Genomic DNA, 12,988 nt, shown 5'->3' on the forward strand with positions numbered 1-12,988 from the left:
TAATGAAAAATGTATCAAATGTTCAATTTGTATAGCAAGGATTGAAAATTGAAAACAAGGTTTCCCATAACTATTTCATACTGCAATCAAAAAATCTAAAAACACATTGGTGTGAAATAAGATATTTAAACGAAGGATATCAATGTTATTGTTTAATTATTTTGTTGTATTTCAAAAATATTATTTGCGGGTGCTTGGAACTATTAAACTGTATGATAATATTTTATCCACATGATGATGTTTTTAAATTAATGAGACTGCTGTATTACTAAATAATAGTGAAATAAATTACTTATATCAAATAATATCATAAAACATATTTACCTAATTACAATGTTCCTCGTAAGTTGATATTATTGTAATTTAAAAAAATGTTGATCGTAAATTCATCATAGTTTTTTATGAGCGTTTGAAGTTCAAATTTTTTTTTATTGATCTTGATTAACATCGGTGACAACGGCCATTAGTTATAATTTCACAAATATATACAATTACATTTTTTACATTTAAACTTAAATTTGACTATACAGATTTGTTTTCCTAAAGAATCCGAGAATCTGTGTGGTGGTATCCGCGTCCGGTCCGAGTGCTGCGTCCAGTGTGTTGGGTTTCAAATTTTTAAGACATTGGATATTGACCTTTAAATAAAAGATTTGTCATCGAACGATTACCTTATTTTGTTGTAATTCAAAAACCAATATAACTGTAAAATTGACGACATTTTTCGGTGTTGGTGAGTTGCTATACATTATATAATATAATATAGTAGGTGCTATATAATATAATATAGTAGGTGCTATATATAAATATAGTAGGTGCTACATATAGTATATAAACATCACAATATAAATTTACTAAATGAATTATTAATATTAACGTATTTTCTAACATTGTCGTATATTAATATTATTTTGAGTTTCTATATAATATAATATGTCATATATTATGGTAATAATGTTCAAAAAAATAAAAAGTATTCGTATGTTAATATTGTTATACCTCATCTAACATAATCTAACTACTGTTTTAGCAAAAAGTTAAAACTCAACGATGTAACTAAATCGAAATTCTCCATTTCTTTTAGCTCATTCTTTGACATCTGTACCTACTCTAATGAAAACTATTTTTTCTCATATTTTCTTTGTTCTTCCACTTTTACTTCTGCAATTTATGTTTCTTTCAGATTGAACATCTAGTAACACATCAATGAAGTTATATATGTTAAGATGGCTACTGTAGAATGACATGTTTAGTTTTGAATGAAAACTTTCACAACTGTTAATAGTACGGTTGCAGCTAGCAGTAAACTTCTTTATATTCGAAGGGGGGGGGGCATAGACTCCTGTGAAATATAGTGTTACGTGGTAACAATTAAATTATTGTCTATCACTAGTGGTATATGGTGTGTAATTGTGTATCCGTTGTGATAGATCAGCACCAAACGGGGGAATGTGAGAGGATTTGTATGTTCGGCAAGACAACTAGTTATACCGAGTATAATTTAACGTATATTTTAAAATGTAAAATAAAATCTAATATAAAATATTTTACTTTACCGATGACCTGGCAGCAACAATACACGGAGCAAGTGGTGAGACGAGACTAACTCTGATTCGGCTGATGAATGTCAAGCAGGCCGAACGATTATTATACATTTTGTTTACTATACAAAATAGTTACACATATATATAGCTTTACTCCGTGATATTACAGAATGGATAAAAGATGACACGCGCATCTATGATATATGTATAGCATATAATACTATACTTAATATTATAATTATAAAAATATGAAAACTGAATGGTGTTCCACACCATTTCAATAGTTTTCAAAAATGTAGTTTGTACATTTCACAATCTGGTCATTTTCACCAGGCTGTATTGCCAAAAGTCGTCAGTAAAGCAGTTTATGACGTTTTCAGGTTCTAAAAATGGCAATCCAAAAAAATATTTTAAATAATGACTATCGTCTATATTATTATTATATAGTTTAGTAAGTCCTAAACTTTGGATTTTCTATCCTCCACCAACTTTGCGCTAAATGAAATCGACATCCTCTTATTTGTGCATGATGGAAGACTTCCTCTGCAACACTATGTATTGCTTGTTCAAAATCTATAAAATTGTTAGTAGGAGAGCACAATAAACCAACGGACGTGGAGTGACGAATTACATATTGAAATGCACATGACGTAAATAACAACGTAACGTAACGTAATACACATTGCGTACGCAGTATTTAACTTGTTGGGTAGTAAAAAAACAAGTACAAGTAAATAAATAAAAATAAATACATATAAAAATACACACCATTTTTATGGAAAAGAGTTGTGTAATGTTCTTTTTACAGCTTTTCAACGTCCCATATCGACGAATATTTTCATAGCACTTTTACATTTTGTTGCGTAGAAAAACCAACTACTAATCGAGTTTACATTATTGTTTACAAACAAAAATTGTTCACCTATGTTGGTTTTAATTTCCATAGACCCCATCTTCAATGCAGCTCGACAGAGGGGGGAGGGCACAGATAGACGGGTATGATGAATATTATGTCGAATTAAATCATTGTAAGTCAAAGTCAGTATATCACGTTGTTTCAATTTTGAGCGAATAAGTTTCGACGGTTTGAAAGAAATGTCTTCTAAAGCTTTTCTTTTCAGAGAATTACTCATTATTTGTCTATTCGGGACTTTTTCGTCAATTTATTGTATTTGTTATTGGTGTTACTCTCAACTATTATATTTAATGGTGATAATTATTAATTTAATCAAACACTTGAAATTTTTGACCCAGCAAGGCCGCTGTACATCATCCTATATTGTAGTGTCTTATGAAAAATGTGTACTGTATAGCCTTCGTAGATAATAAGCGACTTCAATATTTCACTATATACAAATTGTATGACAAATTATTTTCAAATACGTTCCTTATAATATATTATACATACTATTATACGAACGATACAAATTTTAACAAACAAACATTGATTTCGGACTGAATACGCATTGACAATATTTATTTCGCCATTTGAAATCATCCGATTATCGTAGTTAATCCAAGTCATACGGCAGGTAATACAATAAAACGATCTATATTATCTTTAACATAATATTATATAAAGATATAACTCCCCATAACTAAACCCAATATGATAAGTTAGATATCATGTAGAGCGTAGAGGTCATTGCTCCCCATCATACGTACCGAACATTTCGTTTATATCGTTATTCGTTGGTAGGTACATGCAACACTGCATCTGCCAGGTTCATAGGTAATAGATATATACATAGGTACTCAAGTAATGATAATTTGATAATCCAGGCCTCAACTTACCTACACCTAAAATATTATGGGGCTGGGATTCACCGGTATCCAACACCGGAAATGACACGTCGGGCCTCAACTCACCCACAGCCAAACTTTCATATTATCATTTTATATATATGTACATGATAATATTTAAAAAGCATTTTGACTCTTCTTGAGGTACCAATTTATAGACATTCAGATGTTTCACTGCGGTGGTGTATGATGGTAAAAAAACTTTGCTGTGGAAAAACTAGTTTAACTACTAACATAATAAATGTTTATTTATTGTTACAACAATCCTGCTGCAGCGCCAGTGTGATACACCGCTTAAATGTCATAATATTACATAGTTTCACTCGTACATCCGAAATCTATGGAAAAAAAAATATCAATTAGAAAAACTTCCTGCAAACAACAACTCTGAAAGTCTGAACTACGACGAAAATGTCGGTTTTGGCTGCATCTAGGTAGGGCTCTCCTTGGTTGGGCTCGCTTTGTTTGGCGGCGACGGCGGAGGCGCATCAACTTTGGCCACATGTGAGAAGCCTCTGACGACACCACTTCCGGTACCGTCTGCACACCCGTTGTTCTTTTGCCGATTTCCGGGGGCGTACACGCTGAACTCGTCCGTGTCCTGCTTTAGTTGAACGTAGGCCGTCATGGAATCCTTGGCTTCAGCCAGCAGGATGATGATGTTGTTTACTAACGCTTGGGCTTCGCTGACGACTTCGTGCTGCTCCGCCAGCTGCCGGGACGCCATATCGGCCGCCATCGCGGACTCACGGTACTCGCAGTTGGCCGCGTTCATTCGGTTTGCCACCTCGAGTAGCAAGGCCGTCGACCGTTCCCGGTCATCCGCGGCCGCGATAAGCTGGCTTTCGAGTGACCGCACGTTCAACGCCAGCTGATCATCGAGGTTCTGGCTGGCGATCGCTTCGTATGTCAGACAATCGATGAGCTCTCGTTGCCGCACTGCAGAGCACTCGGTTTCCAAACACGGAGCCAAAACGTACGGTCGTTTCGGTGACGACGACGGACCTTTTTTCACGTTGTTGCTGTTGGACATATTATGTAGATAGTAGATACACACGGATATAATATAGACAAGCACGTTGACAAAGGCACATACATAATATCAATAATAACTAATAATAATAATAATAATAATAATAATAATTTTAATATCGAACCTCCGTCGACCGTGGATTTAGGAGAACTGTCTACGATTTTTTTAGATTATATTAGGCAGCCCATACAAAAATATCAAGTTCAAATTGTTTAGATTCTAAGCTTAGTGATGCCGCAGAATGCGATTTTACAATGATGATGTGTGTGTGGTTTTTTTAATATTTTTTTCGGTCCGTCATCAACCTTTGGGGTAAGTAAATACAGTCAGATTTTATACTTAAGCATCTTTTCTGATGGGAAAGTGAATCGAGTTGGTACGATTAGAAAGGTCAAAATGCAAAGTTATTTGAAAAAGCGTCGGGAAACATAAAAAAAAGTTAAGGAAAAACTAGAATTCTAATCAATCTTTTCGACAAAATCAATTTTATGGTTTTTGTTTAACTCAAAAAATAATCACCCCGTATATTTAAATATTTAATTTTAATCGAATGTTCATTTTTACATTATATTTAAATGACGATATTTTCAAAAAATTCTGACCATTTTTGAACTATTAATAGCTATGAGAAATTTTAGATTTTCAATATGTTTCTTATATTGCCTTCGATAAAAACTTTTTACTTGAAAAAAGTTTGAAAATTGAACTGAACGGTGTGGACGTTACTTTAACAGCAATTTAAAAATATTAAAGATACATATGTAAGGACAATTCTTTTTTAAATGCACTTAAATTTGAAATTTTGACAAAATTCATCAAAATCCAGAAAATTTGAAAATGTCAGTAGAAGATATCCCACAAGTTTTTCTACCTTCAACAAAAATAGAGTTTACCAAAAAGTTAGCCTATTTTTTTTCAATTATTTAATATGATTATGACCATAACATACAAGTATGCTAGGATGAAAAAATGTCTCCGCTCAGAATCGTTTTTCGTATGCAATGATTTATCATTGAATTAAAATATAATACCTCCATTACAACGACATACTAACAACTACAGGTGTACTTCAGAAGTACAGCAGAACGGTACCCACTTGTTCTTTTTTCTTATAACTAATTGACAAAAATAAATAAATTATACTGATGTAACTTATCATCTGAAAACCAAAAATCGACAATATACACTATACCTTTGCTGCGCGGCTAAGATCTGTGCTCGAGACAAGCCGCATAGATTGTCAAGTGGAGGTACTGAACTTATGTTATACAAGGAATATATAAATTCCGACCGTGAAACGTTGAACACTACTGCAAGTAACTGCACTACAAAAAGCCACATAATCTTTGCGATGTTAGGATTCACAGATTTAAACAAAATGAAAAAGGCAATAAGTATTATTTTTCCAGTTGTTATGGAAAATAATCAATAGCTTACATAATAATTACAAGTTACATTTCGAGTAATAATAGCCGAAATAAAAAATTTTGATAAATTCTAAAAAAAATATTCAAAACAATTGTTTAACCAAAAATCACAATAGTTTTTACGAGAGATCTGATTACAACATCCAATCAACCTATTATTGTTTCAAGATGTACCTCGAATGTCGAAATGAGCTTAAAACTTTGAAACATAATATTATTTGATCCATTTAGTTTTAATAATTTTGTATGAACAAGTATTTTGACTGAATAATTTTATAATGATAGTAAGTTATGATAATGATAAATTAATGTTTTTTTAAAATCATTGTACATAACCATTATTTTTATACATTTGTCCTTGATTGGTTTTTTTGATTTTTTTACAATTTAACCGTCTGTCATCAGCTATATATGAATATATGAATAACCTGTGACTTAATAGAAAAATCAAATAAGATATAAACATTAAAAACACGAACATTAATCACTTGTCAGCACAAAATATTAATGGTACTCAACGTTTACGTAAATGTGCAATTTTCTGACATTTGAATTTCATAATATTGTTTTGATTATGAATATTCACCAGTAAGCCAACGATTTATCAAAGAAGGATTCTCTTATTTTGTTGTAATTTAAAACGAATAACCATAAATACTTGAAATTTTCACTAAATATTTATAGTATATTGAATATTTTCTATACATTTTATGATTTTCAATTTTTTTTAGTTTTTTTCTCTAAATATCCATAAAAAATGTTTGCTGTGTCAAACAGCCTAAATAAAAAGTTACATAAGAAAACCAAAAAATATTTGAGATACCTACCCAGGTACGATTTTATTTATAAACATTTATACTTTAAAGTAAAATATACATTGAAAAAATACATAAAAATCATATAAATGTGCAAGTTATTTTGTACCTAATTAAAATACTAGAAAATGTTTAATTTCTATAGAAAAATCTTTGCAGTTGAAAATATAAAAAAAGGTTTCTCATAATTAATTCATAATTTAACTAAAAAATCTAAAAAATAAATAAACACATTTTTTTAAATTGATATTTCAAGTTCAAATTTGGACGAAATGAGATACCTAAATACGAAAAATAACGATTTTAGTTATTTTTTTGCGTTCTTAAAATGAAGTTATTTCCGGATACTTGAAACTATAAGTATATTATTATATTGTATGCACACAGTGACATGTTCAAATACAATTTTTCGGCAAAAATTAATTCAACCTTCTGTATTAGGAACTTACTAAATTGTAGGATAGTAGTTAATGAAATTACTTTAATAGCAATAATATCTGTATATTTAGTAACAGATTTTAGTTGACAGATCGCACTACTCAGAATCGTATTTCGTACGGACACAATGAATTCAAATTCAAAATATCCATTACAGTAATCTATTCGATACCTTCTTACAGCAGCCTGGTACCTACCCATTTGCCCAAGTTTTTATTTTTAAATTTTACAGTAAATACATTATCAATCGTTTTAATTTTTTAACCTTCCTCTTTATTTAACTTCAAATCTGTTTGATATTTTACTCAAGTAAAATGTATTTACTATTATTTATGCATTGAGTACTGTGGACTATGGATATTGTGTTTAAAAGCACACTTATTCCGTATTATACACAGGTAAAGCATAAATATGAATTACCTATGTTTAGAAATCAGTTGGAAAATAGTGTTAAAATAATGTCAATGTTTTTTTTATTCGGTTGTCGAACATGATGGCAGTCATCATAGGTCATCAGTCATCACATTACAACTAGGTATTTATTCTTTTAATGCAATTAATTTAATTTAAACAAAATTAGGCAATTAATAATAAGTAGGTAATAACATTTATATTAATTGCATTTTGAATTATGTCGACCGTTACAGTTAGCAGTGAACTAGATTTAAATAAATTTTTGAAATAATAATCATTGTTCGTTCGTATGTTTTTACTCAAATGTCAAATATAAAATATAAACAAAATATATTTCAAAATAATACTTCTTCTTATTCTCTTATATAGCTGGTACTTAATACTTGACAAGACTACTAATTATTGAACGTTTAGTAAAATAGAAGTAATTGAATATACCTGCTTTTAATAATATTATTTGACTTGGAATGATTAAAACGCACTGTAGACAAAATATTGACGATTGTAATAACTAATAAGTAAGTACAACCAAAATATTACACATATGTATGTAAATATTATTATTGCGTTTATTGGAATGGCGATTTGTTTATAAAAAAAATTAATAATTATAATTATAAAAATGCAAAATCTAATATAGAATTATATTATAGAGTTCGTAATATTTATATTAATTACATTATATTTAAGGTCATAATATAAATACGACGACTTCCGATCGTTTTTATTAGAATAATTATACAATATAAACCTATCCTACACAGACGATACGTATACTTTTATATTACGCGATCGTTAAATGAAAATGGGAGGAAAAAAATCGCTAATAGTCGGCGGTATTGAACGCCATCATTTCCTCTCCCCATTCGGTGCCAGCTTGTACGTCCGTTTCCTTTGGTCGGCAACACGGCAAAATGCATCTCTCGTAGCAGCAGGCTTTGCGCAGCAGAAACTTAACTCGTTTCGGTCGGATGACGGTCACGTACAATACCAGCGCCGCTTGTATGGGATTGAAGACGACGTGCACGTAGAACAGCGAATCGTGTTGGGTCCACGACAGGATGAACAGCGTCAGGTCGACCACCATGATCACGAACAGTTTGGAAAACATGTCAAAACTGTGGACGAGAAAAAAAGATAATTCGTATACACTTATTAAGGCTCAATGTAAAACCATAGTAAAACAGGCTTGGGCATAAAAAAGGGGACGGACTTCAGAGGCTACACCCGCTCCCACCCAAATGTTTTTCGGGTGTTATGTAATAATGAATATTTATGATTCTTGTTTAAGCTAATGAGTATTGATATATTAATAATTTTCTGAAAACAGTAAGGAATTTAAGAATCTTACATTGATTTATTGTTGTAAGATATTTTTGTTAATGTAGTCATTTTTTATAAATATAATAGAAACACATAAATAAATACATATTTGTTTAATTAGGTTTATAAATATGATATTATAATACGTGTAATGATAGAATGAAAAAAAAATTAATATTATACAAAATCATATTAGTTTTTGTAGAATAGTATTGAAATGATAAGGCGCATGAAGTCTTGGGGCTAATCGCTAATATACAAATTTATTTCATGTACCTGCCAGAAAAAGTGTTCGATGAGTAAGTATTATAGGCACCGGTACATAAAGTTGAAAAATAGAACACGATTATTTCTCAACAGGACACCGAACCCGCATGTGTTTATCGGTGTCTTACAACCATACAACATATCAATTTTAAGTTGGCAAAACTAATACATTTGTATCGTATTTTTATTATTTTTATTTATTTATTTATTATTATTTTGCAGACTTTTAGAGTTAGTATGACCGTCATAATTACAAAATATTTTCATTATAAACATTGTATAAAGCATCTGATTACTTTATGTCTTGTGTAAAATCTGCATACCTACCATTTAGAATGATTTTACATATTATGATCGTCAAAATATAAAGTACTTGTTTAGAAAAATTATCATACCTAGTGGGTTAGCGAAACCGTTTATACGTCGTGAACAATATAAAATTATAATATATTACTATTATTCAGTATTCGTGATTTATAATTGAAATAAAGTCGGGTGTTTTAAGAAAATATAATGACTAATTTATTTTTTGTTAGCATTTCAAAGATATTTGTTTAAAATATAGAATTAAGAATATTGTCCAGAATTTTTTTCCAAAAAGTATGATAAAAAAGAATTGTTTTAGTAAAATTAACTAACAACTTTCAAGCACCAAAGTTTATTTTGTCGAGTTGAGAAATAATTTGTTGAAAAGTAACTACGGTTTTATTGATTATTAGTCAAGGCAGCTCGAAAATAACTTTAGTCAAATTTAAACTTTTTGAAGATATTTTTTCACCGAAATTTTAACTTTTAATTCTTTATAATTGCAATAATTATTTTATTATTATTACTTTTAGAATATTTTAATAAAATATCAGCTTGGATATAATATAATGTGCTACTTACTCACACTTAATCAACTTCAATGTTCCCATTTACATTAATTTATATTATTAAAATAATACTGCTCTTACCTATATTTCATTTTGTGATGGATTTGACCGTATGTTGACATCCGTTTGATCACTGTCTTAGTGGAAACGTAAAAGAACAAATTGACTAGAATCGTGCATATAACCGGGACGAATATGACGGAAATTCCGAGCCACCCTGCGAAGAAAAAAAAAACATTAAATTAGTTTTTTGGTCATAACAATTTCTGTATAGTACATTATGTTACACGTTTTCTAAGACACCTTAAACATAGTCTTTCGCAATTCATAGAACGATAGAACCATACATAATGGGTGATATAAAAATACATATCTACAGTTATGCATTTAAAAATCAAAAATATTCTTGTCTCTTCTTCTTTGTTATTTTTTAATCTTGGTTTGCATATTTTTATATTGAGATTTAAGTCTATTTTAAATTAAAAATATATAATAATATATGAATACACTATTAACGACTTCATATCTATAATCAATCTTCAATAGATATATACTTATAGTATTATAATGCAACTCGAGCATTTAAGTAAAAATGTATTGTTGGTAATAAATTAATGACACAATCACGAGTTAAAACTCTAAAACAAATGCCTTTATTTTCAAGTTATTATTAAAAATGATCTAATCATCGAATATGTTAACATAATTTTTCCTCTAAGAATTAAAAAAAAAGTGTCTAAACATGGATAAATATAATATATCAATGACTTTAAAATATATTTCATTCGCAAAGTCATGAAATTGATTTGTGGCTAATTCATCAATACATAATATAATTTAGACAATAGTAATAATAATAAAAATAATCATAATATTGCGAATGCAACAAATTTCGAACACTATACGAGCAGTTATGACATAATGTTTAAATTTTGTCGAACGACTCATCGTAATAATATATAAATAACTGAGAATTCTCGTATTGAACTCACGTTTGCTGATGAGGAAGGTTTATATATAGGCACCTACATGCTATGCGTACAATCTATATATAATTTACTATCGTGTTATATTAAGTGTAATATTATATTCGAGATTTCACTTACCTATGGCTCCTTCTATCGACGTGGTGGTAGACGGATGAGACGAATAGGTTCTATTAGAGTTGCTGTCACGTGAGTCCAATATTAGATGTGCGAAAAGCGCCATGCCGCCCATGGTTAACGTGCAACCCCACACGTACAGCGAGTAATAACAGTATTTGCGTCCGTCGGTAATGCGCAAGAAAACGTTACGTGATTTGAACGTACGCCAAATGTAGTATCCCATAGCGTTCAGCCAAAAGAACGAGCCGAGAGTGGACGTGTAAAGAAATGCGTCTATAAAGGGGGAAAAAAATATAATTATATGGACATAAATACAATAAAATATTATTACACGTACGACTTTTCGATCTATAGGTATTACCGATAAACCGTGGTCGCAAATACGACGAGACTTATTCCTTTTAATATCTAGCAATAAATGAAATAATTAATTTCCATTGTTCACGTGCTATTGAGACGTACGACAACATTACTATGCATTAATATACCCGACTACCCCCATTAAAGAAGAATATATCACTTTTATTTACAACTGGAATATAATGCATATATACTTGTTAAACGACACCCACCCGACGACCACGAAACCACTAAACTATGAAAGTATTTACCAATAAATGCTAAAGAGTTTCAATCGTATGAGTTGCAAGTAGCGACGAATATCTGCCTAGCAGCTGATATTATGGGTATGTACAGCTGTTGTAGTCACCATGAACCGGAAACACGATAGGTACATAATAATATATATATTATTATTCTAAGCATTATGGTCTTATTATATTGTGTTTTTCAAGTTATGAACCTGTGAAACCAGATATTGATTTACCTATAAATCAATAAATCTGTTATTTATTATCTATTTTACGTACAAATAAATTTTTATCTCCTTAAGAAAATATATTATTATTATTTCTCAATAGTATTATTTATATTTATCAGATGAAATTATGAGAAGATAATAGTTAACTATTGATTTAAATCTGTGTACTGATATACTTCGCGTTTCAACGTTGTAACAACTTTACTTTTACTCGTTGTTTATCGTAGGTAAAATGGTATTTACCTTGTCAATGTGCACGATGATGAATTGATTATAATTTATAATAGGTATACACGTAGCCCTGTCACAGAACTGTACCTTTAATACGTCTGTGTTTCAGATTACATTCATTTCTTATGAATTTATTCTGAATCACGATTGTAATGGAAGGTACACAGAAAGAAATGAAATAAAAATCATCGTCTGATGACAAGCCGGATTAAGGGTGGCTAGCTGCGGTGTGGTGAGGTTGTAAGTCCCTGAAGCTCACAAATGTAAAGCCAATAACGGTTTGGCAGTTTGAACTTAAAATATTTCAGAATAAAACAATAATTATTTGTAGTCATCATATTTCTTTTAGTACAAAATCTATTTATGATTTGTATTGTGTTTTTATTATTACTATTACAAACACAAATTATTTTAAACTTCACCTACTGAAACCTAAGTAATATTACTTAAAAGACTTCTCATTATATAACTGAGTTATTTTCAGATCGTTATTATTTTAAATCTTAATAAACTCTGCAAAGAGACGTCTGAACTATCGCGTAATTTATAATGAAAAGATTTGGTCGATATTTTTAAATTAATATTTGTTTAACCATTGAATACCACAAGGTTGTATCTGTGGAGAGAAAGAGCGAAGAGGGTTGGTACATGTTCCCAGACACCACCCCTTGCAGTAAAAATTTGTATGGATTGAAAAATAATAATTTATTTATATTTAGACGAAGTAATTATGTTTGAATATTTTCTGTAAATAATTTGTATAATGTAGACATGACAAGAGATTATTATTGGAACATTGATATTTATGGGTATTTGTAGCCATATAATTTACAAGCAATTTACATAATCATATTTTGATTATGGATCTCTAGGATCTACCTGACATTTGAGT

General features: G+C 30.1%; 2 protein-coding genes across 2 annotated transcripts in view; both read right to left on the reverse strand.

Annotated features, from left to right (window-relative positions):
* Positions 1–3,777: 3,777 nt before the first annotated feature.
* LOC111032726 lies at positions 3,778–6,018 on the reverse strand. Its single transcript, XM_022313164.1, has 2 exons — positions 5,573–6,018; positions 3,778–4,369 (listed from the first exon to the last, which is right to left on the reverse strand). The coding sequence occupies exons 1-2, from the start codon at positions 5,719–5,721 to the stop codon at positions 3,778–3,780; spliced, it is 741 nt and encodes a 246-aa protein (XP_022168856.1). The 5' UTR covers positions 5,722–6,018.
* Positions 6,019–8,295: 2,277 nt separating this feature from the next.
* Positions 8,296–12,988, reverse strand: part of LOC111032748 (probable G-protein coupled receptor Mth-like 5) — a 28,123-nt gene continuing 23,430 nt past the window's right edge. Inside the window, exons 4-6 of the mRNA XM_022313195.1 lie at positions 11,046–11,318; positions 10,021–10,156; positions 8,296–8,592 (exon numbers count right to left, since the gene is read on the reverse strand). Coding sequence (XP_022168887.1) covers positions 8,298–8,592; positions 10,021–10,156; positions 11,046–11,318 — 704 coding nt within the window. The 3' untranslated portion in view covers positions 8,296–8,297. The remainder of the gene's footprint in view (positions 8,593–10,020; positions 10,157–11,045; positions 11,319–12,988) is intronic.

Source organism: Myzus persicae, unplaced genomic scaffold, assembly GCF_001856785.1.
Source record: "Myzus persicae strain clone G006 unplaced genomic scaffold, MPER_G0061.0, whole genome shotgun sequence".
Taxonomy (NCBI): Eukaryota; Metazoa; Arthropoda; class Insecta; order Hemiptera; family Aphididae; genus Myzus; species Myzus persicae.

Coding starts and splice junctions, on each gene's coding strand:
- LOC111032726 (XM_022313164.1), bottom strand. CDS start 5,721: ATGTGGCTTTTTGTAGTGCAGTTACTTGCAGTAGTGTTCAACGTTTCA. Junction 4,370..5,572: donor ATCTTAGCCGCGCAGCAAAG/GTATAGTGTATA, acceptor TATGTCCAACAG/CAACAACGTGAAAAAAGGTC.